The sequence below is a fragment of the Epinephelus lanceolatus genome, chromosome 21 (assembly GCF_041903045.1).
Source record: "Epinephelus lanceolatus isolate andai-2023 chromosome 21, ASM4190304v1, whole genome shotgun sequence".
In the NCBI taxonomy this organism is placed as follows: Eukaryota; Metazoa; Chordata; class Actinopteri; order Perciformes; family Serranidae; genus Epinephelus; species Epinephelus lanceolatus.
The window spans coordinates 18,054,670-18,072,058 of NC_135754.1; the positions used below are offsets into that span (position 1 = coordinate 18,054,670).

General features: G+C 42.9%; 3 protein-coding genes across 3 annotated transcripts; 1 reads left to right on the plus strand and 2 right to left on the minus strand.

Annotated features, from left to right (window-relative positions):
- Positions 1 to 127: 127 nt before the first annotated feature.
- On the minus strand, positions 128 to 1,095 carry LOC144459452 (myeloid-associated differentiation marker-like protein 2). Its single transcript, XM_078163636.1, has one exon. It carries the CDS (start codon positions 1,068 to 1,070, stop codon positions 228 to 230), a length of 843 nt encoding a protein of 280 aa, XP_078019762.1. The 5' UTR covers positions 1,071 to 1,095; the 3' UTR covers positions 128 to 227.
- Positions 1,096 to 1,561: 466 nt separating this feature from the next.
- On the minus strand, positions 1,562 to 3,458 carry LOC117247515 (myeloid-associated differentiation marker-like protein 2). The gene has a single exon (XM_033612101.2). The coding sequence runs from the start codon at positions 3,456 to 3,458 to the stop codon at positions 2,562 to 2,564; it is 897 nt and encodes a 298-aa protein (XP_033467992.1). The 3' UTR covers positions 1,562 to 2,561.
- Positions 3,459 to 5,220: 1,762 nt separating this feature from the next.
- On the plus strand, positions 5,221 to 14,249 carry cog7 (component of oligomeric golgi complex 7). The gene is made up of 17 exons (XM_033612300.2): positions 5,221 to 5,704; positions 6,974 to 7,122; positions 7,229 to 7,345; positions 7,702 to 7,870; positions 7,959 to 8,041; positions 8,141 to 8,263; positions 8,395 to 8,593; positions 8,680 to 8,807; positions 8,961 to 9,115; positions 9,275 to 9,391; positions 10,371 to 10,436; positions 10,604 to 10,790; positions 10,929 to 11,069; positions 11,247 to 11,330; positions 11,535 to 11,649; positions 13,006 to 13,149; positions 13,276 to 14,249. Exons 1-17 carry the CDS (start codon positions 5,539 to 5,541, stop codon positions 13,440 to 13,442), a joined length of 2,310 nt encoding a protein of 769 aa, XP_033468191.2. The 5' UTR covers positions 5,221 to 5,538; the 3' UTR covers positions 13,443 to 14,249.
- Positions 14,250 to 17,389: the final 3,140 nt, after the last annotated feature.

Sequence of the window (17,389 nt, forward strand, 5' to 3'; positions counted from 1 at the left end):
TCTTCTTCATTATATAAACACATGATTTCAGTTTCATTTTCATACATTATACACTTTTATCAAGGTTAAATAAGACAAATATTTCACATGATTATGGGCAACATACAGAACATATAAGCAGCTACAGTCCATTAAAGATTTTCCTCATTAAAAGAATTAACTTCTAAAGAAATTAACCCACACAACACAAGCAAATCACTTTCTAAATACGTGTCATGTCCAAATTTCTAGTGAGATTTGATGGATAAAACCAGGTCCACAATGTAAAGGACAGTATTGACAATTGCTCCAATGTTAACGGTATTCATGTCTACATAGGAACACTTCTGACAGATGTAAGGATTATACTTGGAGCGTTTGTAACCAAAGACTGACCAAAGAATGACAGCTAGCAGGTACAACAGCACTGCCACAACGTTAAACACAAGCTCCACCAAACTCAGCCTGAATGCGAGCAGACACTGCAGCAGCTTGAGCAGATGAAGAACTATGATGACCACAGTGACGAGGAGGCAAACGGCAAACACGACGATGCTGATTATCATCCCAGGTGGGCGAAAAGACCATTCGCCATTCACAAAGTGGTCAGTGGCGGCAGTGAGGATGATGCACGCTATAAAGGCCTCTGTGGTGCGGAGACTTCCTCTCAGGCTGGACAGGTAGCCGCTCGGCAACAACTTTTTTTGCATTGCACCGTCAATCAGAAAGAAAACAGTGGCGATAAGAGAGGAGATGAAACACAGGATGTTGACAATGCAGGTGAGGCAAACAAAAACAGCTGCGAAGATGACCGTGGCAGAGGTGATCATCAGAGTACACAGAGCGGTAAGCCCGCACGTCAGGTCGGCCCAGTTTGGGAGAAAGACAGCCAGGAGGATGTGCCACATTTTAGATTCCACCACGCTCAGGACCAGGGGCACAGCGATGCAGAAAACCCAGACAAATTCACACCAGACACCCCACAGACTCACCATCCTTCCTCTGGAGATGACAATGATGAAGGTTAAGGCACTGAAGATGATTTCCAGGAGGCGCAGAATGCCCTGACAGCCCTTGAATGGGCCACACATGATGCTCAGATTAAAAAGCCAAGATCTTGAGGACAAAAAGTAAAAAGGCAAAAGTCTACCAGCACTCTGCAAGATGACCTGTACGTGTGTCTACTTCGATTCTCATAGTCAGGTAGAGCCAAAGATTATACGACAGGCAGGCATCATTTACTCACTTCCTTTTATTCAAATCTCCTGATTCATGAAATGCTGAGTGTGCCAGTGTGTGATCCATGACTGCTCTCACACTCTCGACTCTTTCTAATATACGGTGTGTTGTGTTTCTTTAATTCATGTGTATATTTTTGACTATTCACAATTTAACATTTCACATTGAAATCCATTTGAATACTGACAAATCACTATTAATACCAATGTGACCAGACACACACGCTACCCCTCTGTCTCTTACACACAAAGACACAAACATATTTTTGTAATTTCAAGCCTTTTTATCAGGTATTGAAAAAATGAGGTCACAAATATGTCTTCATCAGAAAGTGTCACTTTATTTCACTTCGTTCCCGTTTTGGTATTCCGGTCCCCATCTGTCAGCGGCTGACAGATCCCTGGAAACACAGGTGTGTTCATTCATGCGCGATCTCATTTTCAAACAGACGTCACACAGCACATCTTACATCTTTAGATATTCACTGGCGTTTCCATACACAGTCCATATCTCACAGCAGCACATTAGGGAATATGAAGACAGAGAGTGAAAAAATACACAGAGATGAATTGTAATTTTAGGTTTATATATTGAACCTTAAAAATAAAGACAATGCAATACGCAGTAGATTAAAATTGTTGTCTTCAGCCTGTTTGACAACATCATTTAAAAGGCTGTATAATGCTCTTGTGTATTGGTTTATTTTTTTGTAATTACACATCCATCATGACAAAATATAGATCACCTTTTTGGGCTGGCATCTTGAGTGTGAACAGGAATGGATCTAGGTGTACAGCTTCAGTCAAGGCTGCGCATAAGAAAGAAAAAGTGGCCCAGCCACTAGGGGGTTTGGGGCCCATGGAGGCCTGCAATAATCACGTTCATCCTAGATATAAGCAATTACAACCACATTTTATTTGAACCAAAATATTCACCATTACCTATGAAAAACAAGAAATAAAGTGAATAAATACACATAAAAAGACTAATTTTTGTACACAAACAAAACAAACAGGAGGACACATAACTTGACCTTTTCAGGGGGGCAGCCATTTCTGTGGGCTGTCCTGGCCACAGTGCTGCTTCTGCTCAAAGCAAGACTGTGTACACCCTGCTACAAGGGCCCAAATGTGGAAAATGGGATCATGTCACCTCAGGGCAGAAGTGGTGCTGTTCACTAACCAGGCTAGAAACCTCTATTTAGCTGAAAAACTCACACACGTTTTTGTTTTAATGAAATGGGAAAAAATGTTGAGCATTTACTTGTATGGCTCATACTGACCTGTTGTTTAAGGCTGTAGTGAAAGTTTGGAGGTTTTTAAAACATGACAGGACAGTCACCACTATGTCTGTTTAAAGCCACAGATACCAAGCAGGGTAAAAATGAGGTCCAGTGTGAAAAGAATAAGATTCACATAAGTCATAAATGTCACCATAAACTGTATGGCCCAGATACAGAAGCTGGGTGGACACTCACTGGGCCGAGGGTTGTTCTTGAACGTGAAAATGGGCCACACAATAGCAGCAAATATATACAGCAAAACAGAGATCACCAGGAATATGAACACGAACCTGTCCAGGTTAAAGGGCAAACATTTCTTCAGTTTCTTGAGGATGTTGGTGGCTATGATTAAAGGCAGGATGGGGAATGGAATGATGTATGCAACGACACACAAGATCAGAGCTGGCTTGTCTCTGTAACCAGTCAGTGATATAAAAATGATGCAGCTCACAAATGCCTCCATAACCTTCCAGAATCCAGGCAGAGCAGCCAGGTAACTCGCTTTCTTCTTCTCCAGGAATTTGTCCTTCACCACTTCTAGTGTGTAGACGAAGCCACACAAGATGGCAAAAATGCTCACAATCCAGCCGTATGGGCATTTCAGACAGGCGTAGAAGTTGGCGTAGGTGATGGCGACAGAGACGGTCATGAGCGTAGAGGACATGGCCATCCCCGTGGTGAAGTCAGCCCAGTTCATGCAAAACAAATCTAGTATGACATCGAGCTTGAACATCTCAATGATGGTGATGATGAGGGTCATGATAGGGCAGAAGGCCCAGGTGAACATAGCGTAGTTCCAGTAGGTATGGCTGCTCCCTCCTCTGAAGGCAGCCAGGACAAAGGTGACCACAGACAGAATGATCTGAGCCATGTGCAGCCCGCCTCGGCCGGATAACAGAGTAGAAGGGGAAAACACCGCCTTGGACAATGTGTCCTTAATATCATCAATGATTCCCATCTCTTGAAATGAGCTGAAGAGCTGTCAAGAAGCCTTTGTTATGTATGTCCTCCCAGGTAGCTGCTAGAAACTGGTCGAAGTGTGGTTGAGGTGCGTTTCCCGTTGCATTACTGCCTTCCAGCTTCACTCTCCACTTAGTCCTTTACTGCCTTTCTGGTTTGCATAATATTCATGAAACCAACTGTGTGGGGCAATAAATGTCTGCTGTAGTAGATAAGAAATAACCAAAAGGAGATCCTTTATCCAATAGGTAAATAGGCTTCAGGACCCATCAGGACTAGTTACAGCAAAAGCAGATCTGCTAAGGCTCCATGACCAAGTCAGTGACCTCTGCTGTGTACCCATTGCTCCCTGCTATCAAACACCATTTTAAAAATACATAAATGGTGGGAGACCCGAATCAAAGGCCTGCAAGTCTGAATCAAGACCAGGCTGCTGCAGAGGACTCAGCCTATATGGGGTGCACACTCTACCAAGTGAGCAAAAGGTCGCCCTGAGCCAGACTCATATTTGAAAGCCACAATTATGTTAATTGTACAAGATGTGCATTTTCCAAAATTCCACCTCCTCAAGACGATTGGGACACCTTGTTCTGGGCACAGACTGTAAATTTAATGAATGTAGCCTCCCACTCCTCCCATTTTGTCACCCACAGGTTTGTGAACTCCCATTTTGAAGCCTTGAGTTTGGCATTTTGTCTGTCGCCTTCTCCGTTAAGAAAACTGATTGAAACTACCTGTAGCCATGGGAGAAAGGCTAATTTTGCCTAGGTTCTAAATATGCTCATGGAATATTAGCGGGACAGAAACAGGACCTGCCAGGCATGTGGCATGTTTTGTGAAATATTTAATTAAAAAGACAAAACTGAATTGAAGGCAACTGAATTGAAGAAAATAGCCTGTTAGCCAGTTAGCAGCCTGATAGCTAGTTAGCAGCCTGTTAGCCAGTTAGCAGTCTGTTAGCCAGTTAGCAGCCTGATAGCTAGTTAGCAGCCTGTTAGCCAGTTAGCAGCCTGTTAGCTAGTAGGTAGCCTATTGGCCAGTTAGCAGCCTGTTAGCTAGTTGGTAGCCTGTTAGCCAATTAGCAGCCTGTTAGCCAGTTAGCAGCCTGTTAGCTTATTAGCAGCCTGTTAGCCAGTTAGCAGCCTGATAGCTAGTTAGCAGCCTGTTAGCCAGTTAGCAGCCTGTTAGCAAGTTAGCACATCGTCAAATGTTCGATTTTTAAATTTACTCAAGCCAAATTTTGGACGGAAATATCACACAGGGGAGGAGTTTTACAGGCACACCGGAAATTACAGAGATTTCCATAGGAACATATAATTGTCATGATACATAAAAGCAGTAATTTTAGCTGCTCTTGCTGAGTATCTTGACTGTTAGTTGTATTGTTTGCCTCAAGAGGGAGGCAGAGTGCACACATTTATGCTGCAGAGGTAGGGCTGTATGTATATTCAATAATGCAAACATTAAAATTAATACTCAGATGTAGGAACCAATAATAATTCATGGGTAGAGGATGTTTGGGGCAACACAATGGCTAAAAGAAGGGGAGTTTGAGAGACAGCTTCGGGCAACAACTCCCTAAACAAAGCTTTAAAAACGAAGCAAAACAAACAAAAAAATATATCTTTATTCAAAAACGCACCAATTATCCTTTTTTCGTTAACGAAATATTCGTCGTTATGTTGAAAGGATTTTTCCCCAGCAGGTCAGTTTGTTAGGCTGGCGCTTGTTTCTGGGGAAGGTAAATAGAAGGCACAAACCGGAAGTTGTTGTCAAGTGTCAGAAGCGCTGCCAGCATCCAACAAACATCCAGAAGTATGTCTTTACTTTTCTCCCTTTAAAGACGTAGACGTTTAAAACCAACTCTGGAGGAGGCCGTCGCCTTGTTGGAACTCTATTTAGTTGTAATGATAATTTCATTTTCCTGGGCTATTTATTTTATATTCGTGTCGAAGCCATTGTTTGGGAAAAACTAGCTAACGTTAGCAATGGGTCGATGACACAGACTGCACTGCACCACAAGAGTTTGACCCAACACCGCCCGGTGCTTGCACTGGGGAAGGAGTGAAGAGGCCAAAATGGATTTCTCCAAATTCCTGGACGATGATTTTGATGTGAAAGACTGGGTGAACGGCGCCTTCAAGGTGGTGCAGAAGGACGCTCCGGGGAAGGCGGATACACACGCAGCCACGCTGGTCATGAAACTGCAGCTGTTCATCCAGGAAGTCAACAATGCCATTGAGGGTAAGCAGTTAGAGCAAACTAATGACACTTTGCATTAATGCCACGTTAACAGTTTGTGGGATTCCTTCTGCGCAGTTTCTCCTGCTATCACTCAGTTTCCGGTTTAGGACACCCTACTACACATTATGCAGCCCAGCAATGCAGCAGCTCCGCATCATTTCTACCCATTCATGCATTGTATTTGTTACACTGAGGGATGTAGAATGCTCTCTACCGCATTTGTGTCAGTCAGGGGATACTTTAATATGACCACAAAGTCTAGTCAACACCTTTCTTAGTTTTATTATTAGGTTTGAATTGTTGTTGTATTACACTGCATAAGCACACAAACTGGCAACTACATGTCTGGCATAATTGTCATTAATTCTAGTTTGTCAATTGGGACAGCACGCAATCAGCACCATAGGTCTGTGTATCTATAGTAATCCATCATCACGGCCTAGACTGTGACATATTGTACGATGAGTTGTTTCCCACCTAGAAACCCAATTTGAAATTGTGTGGTCTCGAGAAATAGTTTATAAATTGTTTTTGAATTTGCAGCAATTCAAACTACATGATAATAATGTTGCAATTGCAATACCAGATATATAATTGGAAAACTGGAGATCAGAGGAAATGGTAGAATTCGCACTGTTTCAATTTGTAAGCAATGATAATGCCAGGACAACATTATGTGACTCCTCAACATACACTCAGTTTTCAGTTTACTGGCACACATTGCTAAATGTAATGTTCTGCAATAAATCCTGTCTTCATGAAGGTTATGATGTTCAGTTTTGTGATTACTTTTGCATAGGAGGATTTAGTTCGTGTGCTGTTGAACTGCATTGCATCATACTAAGAGGTGTTTCTGTTATTTAGTCTTCCTTTATTGGTATAAATGAAGTGGGCAAATGTATAGAAATACCTGTCAGTGGAATCAAACACCACCTGAAAACAGTTTCAGAAAAATGAACAGTATAAATGTAGGGAAAGTAGAATTCATTGCAGTTTTTCTGTGTTGGACTGCAATAGTTATAGCAAGGTGTACCCACTAAACTGGCAGTTGACTGTATTGTGACCAATGAGTGAAAAGCAGTGCAGACTTTAATTGTAACATGAAGGCAGTGAAAAATCTCAGATGTTAAACATTGTACAAAACCACACCAATCTGTAGACAGAGCAGCAGTTGGTTGTTTCTTCTTAGAGTGGCGCCAACTTTAATACAATGTTGTGATTTTCTTGATATGTCCTTCATTAACATAATTTCTGTATTTCTGTGTGTAGAGAGCAGTAATCAGGCGCTCCAAAATATGCCCAGAGTGCTGCGGGATGTGGAGGCTTTGAAACAGGAAGCGTCTTTCCTCAAGGAGCAAATGGTTCTGGTCAAAGAGGACATCAAGAAGTTTGAGCAGGACACCGTGCAGTCTATGCAGGTGTGCATAACTAAAAATCGCTACATCTTTACTGCATATTGTATATAGCATATGTATACGGACTTTATGCAAATGACCTGTATATCGGGTGGTTCCTGTTCATTAGGTCCTGGTGGAGATAGATCAAGTGAAGAGCCGCATGCAGTCGGCAGCTGAAGCTCTGCAGGAGGCAGACAAATGGAGCACGCTGAGTGCAGACATTGAGGAGACCTTCAAAACACAGGTAGAAATGAAAGACATTGCCACAGGACTTCACTTGTGAGGTTTTTACTGCTTATCTTGGCGTACATCTGTATATATAAGATGTTCAGATGTATTTTCACCCTTTAATGTAGTATGACTTGAAGCTCACAAAATGTATTTTAATGTTCTAGGAATAATTCCAATTCTTTAATGTGTGCCAGACAGCATTTATCTAGACATTTGATGTGAACTGATTCTGTTTAGGTCAGACAAGGGCATTGAAATATTGAATTTCTGAAGCATGGTTAGAGTGTTTTATCATCTAACAGCTACTGATAGAATATTAAGTTATTACTTTGCAGACATAAACCTTGAATGTGTTTCTTCTTTCTCCAGGATCTTGCAGTCATTTCCTCCAAGCTGACCAGCATGCAGAACAGCCTGGCCATGTTGGTGGACACACCGGACTACTCTGAAAAGTGTGTCCACCTGGAGGCTCTGAAAAACAGACTGGAGGCCTTGGCCAGCCCACAGATAGTAGCAACCTTTAATTCTATGTCTACAGGTAAGAACTTGTTTCTCATATTTATTCCAACTTCTATTTATTTGTTCACTTTCAGTGTACACTAAGTATACTAATGTTTTCTCTGCAGACCAAGCCAAGCTGTTTGTTAAAGTCTTCACAGAGATAGATAGAATGCCACAGCTGCTTGCCTACTACTACAAGTGTCACAAGGTAGGTGCCACAGGCCTCTCTCCCTGACCTAATAACCTGCTTGGCGTAGGCATGCTGTAATGTCCATTTCTGAGTGAAGGTCTGTTTCGGCATCTCCAGGGTCAGTTGGTGAGCATGTGGCAGGATCTCTCACAGAGCGAGCTCAGTCTGAATCAGCAGCTGTCTGAATTCTACGACACCTTGCTGTCGTCGTGGCACTCTCAACTACAGTGGAGCAGCCAGGTGAGACACACTACCGGATGTTAAATCGACTGCAATTTGACAAGTTCTAGCAGTGCTAACATACTATTTGAAAGGGCTGTATGGTGAGCAGTAAGATTTTAATTGTTTGCACATTTCCTATGTTGTTATAGGTGTTCAAGAACCCGTATGAGGTGGTGACAGTGTTGCTGATCCAAACTCTTGGGGCCATGGTCCCATCCATCCCTGTGTGCTTGAGCTCAGCCGTGGAACGTGCAGCCCAAGAGCAACGCCTCGACACGCTGCTTGAACTCCATCACACCACGTCCACCTTCGGACACAGCCTGGAGGCTGCCATGCTGCCCCACCTGGGTCTGTGCATAGAAAAGACATGACCGTAGATGCTTCAGATGTGGTAGAGTGTCAGGTCCTTATGCTGAGTGTGTTTCCTCTCCCAGGTGAGAATAATCTGCTGAAGGTGAATGAGCTGGTGTGTGCGCTGTATGACCCCTACAAACCCTATCAACTGCAGTATGGAGATCTGGAGGAAGCTCACCTCCTTATCCAGATCAGTGCTGTACCTTTGGTAAGACACCATGCACACACACACGCACACATACACACAATATATTAGTTATTAAAACCTTGCCACAGCTGCCGATTCACCTCCTATTACCAGTCTTTCTTTCTCTGTTTGCCTCTCGTTTCACACTCTCCATGCACTCTCTCCTCTCTGTAGGAACACGGGGAGGTAATTGACTGTGTGGAAGAGTTGAGCCACTCTGTTGGCAAGTTGTTTGGCCTGGCCAGCGCTGCTGTGGACCGCTGTGTCAAACTGACTGATGGACTGGCTGTGTGTGGCCTCCTCAAAGCCCTCAAAGCCCTCTTCACCAAGTAAATATCCTTTATTGTCAGAGCAATCATGAGTCACATATTGAGTTTTAACCCCTTTGCCTCATTGATAGAAATAATTTGCCTAATGTTTATGGTATGTAGATCTTACTTTATTTGATTTCTGTAGCCAGCTTTAACATTGTGCTTGTTCTACTGTAGGTATGTGTCGGACTTTTCCACAACACTGCAGTCAATCAGGAAGAAGTGTAAAATGGAGGACGCGCCGAGTTCATTAGCTTTCCAGGAGGACTGGACTGCCTTCCAGAACTCTGTCAGGTTAATATTTTTATATGTATTTCTTTTACATATGAGACAGTTTCATTAGAATACTGAGTTTTGTAACACTCAGGAGATCAGGTACCTCTTGCGGCGGGGTTGGGGATGCTCATGAGCCCCGGGCTGAGTGCAGCTGTGTCGGAAATCTCCCCAGAGTACAAGCAGGTTGGCTCTGTGTGACTAAGAGTTGCTGAGAGGAATGTTATGTTTATGTCTATGGACAGCAGCTCAGTGTATCCACCCTTCTTGGAGTCTCTGTGTGGGGTCCCAGAAAGGATAATGCCTAGGTTCTGCAAGGGGTTTTCACTGCTCAAGTGGACGAGGATAGAGAAAACTGGTGGGTGGTGGTTGGGAGGTATAGCCTGCCTGATCTAAACCTGGACTTGTCCTGGTCTTGGATTGACCTTCCAAACACCATGTTCGAACTTAGACCAAAGATTGATGATCGACTTCATGGTCGAATCATCAGATCTGTGGCTGCGTGTCTTGGAAAGTTTTGTGAAGAGAGAACTGCCAGAGCTGTCAACTGATCACCATCTGGTGGACATCACCAGAGCATAAAAACTGGGTGTGGAAGGACTTTGGAGAGGCTCTTGAGTATGGAGTTGGCCCAAATGACTATCTGGCAAACCTTTAGATGACTCAGGAAGAGAAATCGGGGCTTGGCTCAGACTGCGTTCATCAGGGTATGAGAACTGCTGACCCTGCTGGGGATATTGTTGAGCGGTGGAAAGAGCATTTTTAAGTAGTCCTGAGCCCAACCAACTGTTCATCATAATTTAATGAACGACACAAACCCTGACAGCTAATCAAAATCCATCAGAATTTACAGGGAGGCACACAGTGTGGATGCTCACATTTTTATAGTTATCCTTCTCGATCTTGGTGTGGACAGCCCTTTAACTTCCTGCCACAAGGACCTGGCCCCAGATAACCGCCAGAAAACGGATGGGTAACAGTGTTATGTTGTGTTTTACAGGATCATCGCCACCTGTGGAGAACTGCTTCGACAATGCGGAGCCTTCGAGCAGCAGCTGTCAAACAAGTAAGAACAATTTCTATACCTTTATATTTCATAATGTATTACTTGTCTTGCCCTAAACCTTTCTCTTTATCACGGATGTAACTCATGGGGCGTCCTGTCAACAAGGCACCATGTCAGAATTTAAGGTATCGCGTGCGTTCTCTGACTACAGTCACTCCTATCCATAGGATCCTGGGCACGGCAGGTAAGTACTTGTCAGAGTCGTACAGCCCACGCAGCCTTGCAGGCATCCAGGAAGCCAGCTCCACAGAGAGGAAGAGCGCGACCAAAAACCCGTGGCAGGAATACAACTATCTTCAGAGGGGGAATATGGCTGAATACAACAGCCTGATGGAAGTCCTCTACTCCCTAAAGGTATGGAGCATGGCGTGATGCCTGAATGAGAATAGATATTGTTGATGTCCGATGAAGAGAACTGACTCTTGTTATGCTGCAGCATGTTATCAAGGACCCTGTGGCTGTTTCAAGCACGTGTTTCCCCTTGTCTTGCAGGAGAAGGGCACAGGTAACTCCAACCTGTTAGCAGAGCCCAGAGCAGCTCTGACCAGACTCAACCAGCAGGCCAACCAGCTGGCCTTCGACTCTGTCTTCTTGCAAATCAAACACCAGCTCTGCCTTGTCTCCAAGATGGAGGTGATTAAGTGTCAAGTTACTGCATGATTTGATTCGAAATACTGATCGGCACCATTTGAGTGCATCACTGAGAGCTTTTCAACTGCCTTCGTGCGTGTGCGCTGGAGTGTCGGACTTTCTGTGTCTATTTTGATCTCACCTCGTGCTGTTTGATTCGTTCCCCTTGGTTGTGCTCAGAGACAAGAGGCGCCTGGTTTAGGAGAGAGCTACACAGAGGACCTGCCTACTTTCAGCCTGTCGCCGCAAGAATACATTACAAATGTGAGTCATCGGCTTTAACATACGTCATGACAATCAATTAAAGTTATTCATAATTGATGTGATTAAAACATGCAGCGCAGATCAATACAAAAACAACAGTAAGATGAAAGAGCCATTTTGTACAGATTCACAGCTAAAACTTGTACAATAAATGTCGCTCCGAGACACCAGATACATCACACTACATGTGTCTTTCCCTCACAGATAGGGCAGTACCTGATGTCTCTGCCTCTCCACTTGGAGCCATTTGTGACTCAGGAGGACCCGGCGCTGGAGATGGCCCTACACGCTGGAAAGCTGCCTTTCCCTCCAGAGCAAGGTTACTGTTCATCAGCCCTGATCCTCTTCTCAATCTAACACTCCACATGATGTATAACCCTTTCTGTTTTTATTTCACTTTTATTTATTTCTGCTTTCTTTCTTTCAGCAAACCCTTCCTGTATATAAAGCCCTCTTTTTATCCATTTATTTTACTATATTCAAAGTAAGAAAGAGTCACCTAACACAAGGAATTAATTTACATTTAATTATATATAGATTATCTAACAATTAGTGTATACTGTGAAAATAAATCCCCATAATTTTCCAGTTTGTACATAATCCCATAATGAAACAAAAGAGAAGAATATAAACATGTTTAAAGTGTAAAACCAATGAGTTTAAAGGTAAAATCAATCTTCTTTGACTGCGGTCATGACAACAGAAAATGGAAACAACAATTTGCAATTTGATACCCAAATTACACACCACAGACTGATGTCTGTATTAGCCTGGCTTGGTAGACAAGTGTATTTGATAGGAGTGGCAGGGTCAATCCAAAATCTGCAAATCTGTAAATCTGCAGCATTAAGACAGAAAGGAACAACAGCACTAGTTTGATGTAAATCAGTTTTTGGTGTAGTATTTTGGGCAAGTGATGATAATGATTAAAGTAGTATAAAAATGAACATACACACCATGATTTCCCCCATTGGTTTGTGGACTACTGTAGTGAAGCCTTCGGTTTGGCATTTTAGCTGTCACCATCTTGTATTTTTGGAGTCAGAAGTGACCATATTTGGACGAGAGCGTGCAACTGTGGAGGAGCGAGGGTGGATCTGACTCATAGACTGTAATGGCGCCTCTCAGACACGCTGTCACTCCATTATGTGTAAATGTTAAGCCTTAATAAAACTGAAAGGGGTGAGTTATGAAGAAATTCACCACCCGTACAGTTTTCTTGAAGGAGGAGATTAGCTATAGAGACCAAAACATGTTTATTTCTGCTGTAAAGTTGGGCATTTTAACATGGTAGTCTATGGGGATCAACTTGCTTTTGGAGCCAGCCTCAAGAGGATATTGGAGGAACTGCAGTTTTTGGCCTGTTTCAAAGGTCGTAGTTTGTGATTGAAGCAGAAGAATACACCCAGAGTTACCAAGTAACATGATAAAAGTGATCCAGCATTACAGTATTCTCTAAGACTACTGACATTATGAAGCCAAGGAGCAAAGAGGTCAGATTGCTCTCAGCACAGATTTGCCACGGGGCTGGACTCCCTTTTTGGACAACCTTTTCTTTTGCACATAATTTTGTCCAGCTTCCCCTTTGTCCCCAACACCCCTTAATTAAATCCCCATCTGTCTAGTATTTACATCACTTGTTCTCTTTACAAATATGACCTTCCTTCTGTCTCAGGTGATGACCTTCCTGAGCTGGACAACACTGCGGACTACTGGCTTGGCTCCATAGCACGGGCAACGATGCAGACCTACTGTGACGCCATCCTGCTCATCCCCCAACTGAACACCCATTCCACTAAACAGCTGGCCACAGATATCGGTACGGTAACCAGAACGCCAGACGGACATGTGTAGTTAGGAATCCCTTATGATGGCTAAGCAAAACAATTCAGTGAAACAGCAGCTGAGTTAATGGGTATTGATGATTCTCGTTCCTGCTCCACAGACTATCTGAGCAATGTGATGGACGCTCTGGGCCTGCAGCCTTCCCGCACCCTGCAGCACATTGTCACCCTGCTCAGGGCCAAACCAGAAGACTACAGACAGACCGCCAAAACACTGCCTCGTCGACTGGCCTCCACCATTGCTGCTGTTCGTTGCATTGACTACTAACAGTGAGGTAGAGGAACACAGACTCTGTAGGTACAGCGACAGCGGGGACTCGTAGGCTTGCTTGAAAATGAAGAATGTGATATCACTAGTAGTACAGTCTCAAATTTGAGGCTGCAGAATTTTAGGATTATAGTCCTGTCTGAAGAGGCGTTTATGGGAATGTTAATAAATCAGAGTGGGTCAGACTTTTTTATATGGATTCATGGCATTTATGGGAATGTTAAGAGTTTGAAATCAGGGTAGTTCAGAGTTTTTCTTTTATTTTATACAGATTATTGTTGAAGTGTGAATGCTCAACAGTGATAATGCCTTCAAGTCAAGCCAAAAGGGGAAAGTGTCTTGACCATACATCTTTAATTTCATTTTTGAAGTTGCTGAAGCATTTAAGGAGCTAACAAAATGTACATCAGGGGACGCGTGAGAGCATTTGAAATCTACATGACTGATATATTACTTGTTATTTGTTATACTAATATAATTCATCTATATTTAATTATATTAAGGTCTGATATGAGCTGCATAGCTTTCTGTTAACTGCGATTCGTATACAGCAGTTGACTGGAAAAGTGAAGGTGAAGGAGATCCCTCACTCCCTCTCTGGTTGTAGTAGTCATATATACAAGTTTCCATATTTTTCCATGCAGTATCGTGAAAATCTGTACATAAAACATTGACATCAACACTAAAATGGATCCTGTTGTTAGTTTTTTTTGTCAAGCTATTTTTATCCTCCAGATGAAACGGGGGTGGGATGAGTTTGTAATGTAATCTATCAAGTTTAATAAATGTATGGCCTTTTCTGCTAAATCCTTCTTTCCTATTCCCACATGGGTCGAACTGTCTGTGTGTCCAATGTCTCCAAAGTGCCACGTTTTGTACTTTTTTTGTTCTTTACCGATGTTGAAAGTATTTGCACCTTCAAGTCGTGAAAATTGGCGTGTCTGTCACAGTCAGCCGTCGGGGGAATACGTACAGGAATAGAAGACTTTACAATAACACACAGGTAAGACTCTTAACTTGGGAACAGTGACACCACGGGTCTTTTAAGGTTTTGGTGAGATGCTTAAAATCTTTTTTTGAAGTGGTGCTGAAATTATTAAACTAATCAGGAAAGTGTTTCACCTTCATTATAAGACTCAAATATGATTGGTCAAAAATGGCTCTTTTGATAGTAAAAGTTGTCTAGTGTGTAGGATTTAGTGGCATCTGGCGGTGAGGATGTAGAACTGAAACTTCTCCTGTGTGCCAAGCGTGTAAGAGAACTACAGGGGCTGACGCAAAAATACGAAATTGTGAATGGTCCTACCTGGAGCCAGTGTTTGATATGTCTGTTCTGGGCTACTGTAGAACCAACATGGCAGAGAGGACTCGCTCCACATGAAGATATAAACAGCTCATTCTGAGGTAAAGAAAACATGACTCTTGTTTTCAGGTGATTATAAACTGAAAACATAGTTATGAATATTACTAACCATCTCTACCAATAGATTCCCCTCAGTCCTACACACTGGACCTTTAAGGTTAATTAAATTAGTGCTAAAAAGATTAGTTTGAATTGATTTTAATTTGTTATGCTCATGTCCATGCACAACACTCAGATTCACAATCAAAACAACTCTATATTCCATGACCGAAAAGGAGTAGGAGTCTCTCAAAACACAAATAATCAGAAGACAGAAGGTGGCCTGTCAGTTACAGTTGATAATAAATACTTATGGTAACTTCAAAAAGATAAATAATCAGAGAAGATTTGAGAGCCATACACAATGTCTCCTTCAACAAGAGGACAGCTTTGACACAACAACTTCATATTGTCTAATTGTTCTTTCTTTATACATTTAATTGAGCTGAAAAATATTTAGACAATCCTTTAAATCATTCTGTAGAGCAGTGGTTACCAACTGGTCTAGCCAGGAGGTCCAGATTTCTCCTTAATCAGTAGTTCAAGGACCATGCAGTTTAATATATTCAACGTCATACTTGTGTTTGGCCATATCATCAAGCTAGTTTGCTGTCTCTGTTAAGTAGCTGTTCATTTGTCACTCAGTCTACAGCAGGAAATGGGGCTTTGAAATAAAAGCTATGTGCCAAAATTCACTGTACTCCACATAAAGTGTACAAACTTGACATGTTCTTAAGTCACTTGTGGTTTGTCCAGAATTTTGGACCGCAACAGTAGGCAGCAGTAGCTCAGTCCATAGGGACTTGGGTTGGGAACCGGAGGGTCGCCTGTTCAAGTCCCCGTCCGGACCAAAATATGGAGCGTGGACTGGTGGCTGGAGAGGTGCCAGTTCATCTCCTGGGCACTGCCGAGGTGCCCCTGAGCAAGGCACCGAACCCCCCATGACAGGTGCACCGAACCCCCCATGACAGGTGCTAGGAGCACCTGTCATGGGCAGCCCACTCTGACATCTCTCCACTTAGTGCATGTATAGGTCCAGTTTGTGCATGTGTGTGTTCGGACCTGTGTGTAATTGACAAACAGAGTGAAAAATTGAATTTCCCCTCGGGGATTAATAAAGTATATAAAATTAAACAGTTGGGAACCACTGCTGCAGAGAATTCCATCGCCCACTACTGAAGTACAGGTGTTTTAATGAAGTTGGTGCAAACTGGTGCTTAAAGAGACATTTTCTTCTATATGTTGCTTAATAAATAAATAAATAAGCCAAACATTTCCCACTTCCTGTTTGTCCAATATGGCTGCTTTTCTGTCTGTGAAGACTGAATAGGTTTGGGGTTTAGACTGTTGGTCGGACCAAAACAATTTGAAGACATTACCTTGTGTTTTAGGTAATAGTGATGGTAATTTTGGGGCATTTTCTGCCATGTTAAATGATGATGCGACTGATTAATAATGAAAATAATTAGTTATTTTTAGATTTAAAAAAAAAAAAACAGATAGGCGTAGATTTCATATTTTTTATTTATGTGTAGAACATGCCCCTCCCAAACTACCCCCCTCCCAATTTAAATAATAGCAGAGCAGAGGGGTTTTTATTTTGACAAAATTAATAAAATGTCCACTATGATTATCCACTATGATTGATGCAGAACAGTCACAAATCGGTGCATGAATATGGAAAGGACCCCCCCCCCCCACCCATCTTTTTCATACCCACTGTGCCCCCCCACCCACCCACTCACCCTCCCTCCTAATTTAAATATTAAAGTAGCATAGGATTTTTATTTTGACAAAATGAATGACATTTACACCGTGAATTGGTGCAGAAAAGTCACAAAATGGTGCATAAAAATGCAAGAAAAATAAGTGATGTGTAGAATTTTCTAGCGGAGGACCCTCTCCTCATCTTCTTTTTCATATCCTATGTGTCCCCCCACTGTGTTGAAATCAAACCTGCACCCTCCTGTATAAATCACCAACAGCTTTAAGATACCAAAAATAGAATTTATCTGGGATAAGAGCAATTTATAATAGCTGACAAGTAGCCTAATTTTACAAGAATGAAACTAACTGTAATAATAACCCTAAAATGACCCTATAAATAAATCAGATCATTCCTATATTTATCTTCAGTAAATGATGTGATAATATGTTGCTGCCCAGCTGGCTCTCGTCAGTGCCCATGCTGTCCAGAGACGGGGATGGAGCATCATCCAGCATCACATGCCGCTGTACCTGCTCTCCTCCAACATGGACCAGTGTATGGCCCTGACGTCAGCCGTTACCGCCCTGCCTGCAGTATCGGTGCCTACAGATGATGATGGAGACGGGAGCAGCGGCCTCGCCATCAAGCCCATCCGGAGGAGGAATTAAGGCGCGCGGGGAGTGAGACCAAGTGTCGACAAACTTTCGGATGGGGACACGGAAACGTGCACCTTTCACATCTGGCACACCGAGAGATGCTCCGCGGCGGCGGCCAAACGCGAGGGAGCGGCGGGCTGTGCCGCTCCGGTCGGGGTGTTCCTCAGTTTGGCAGCGCTCC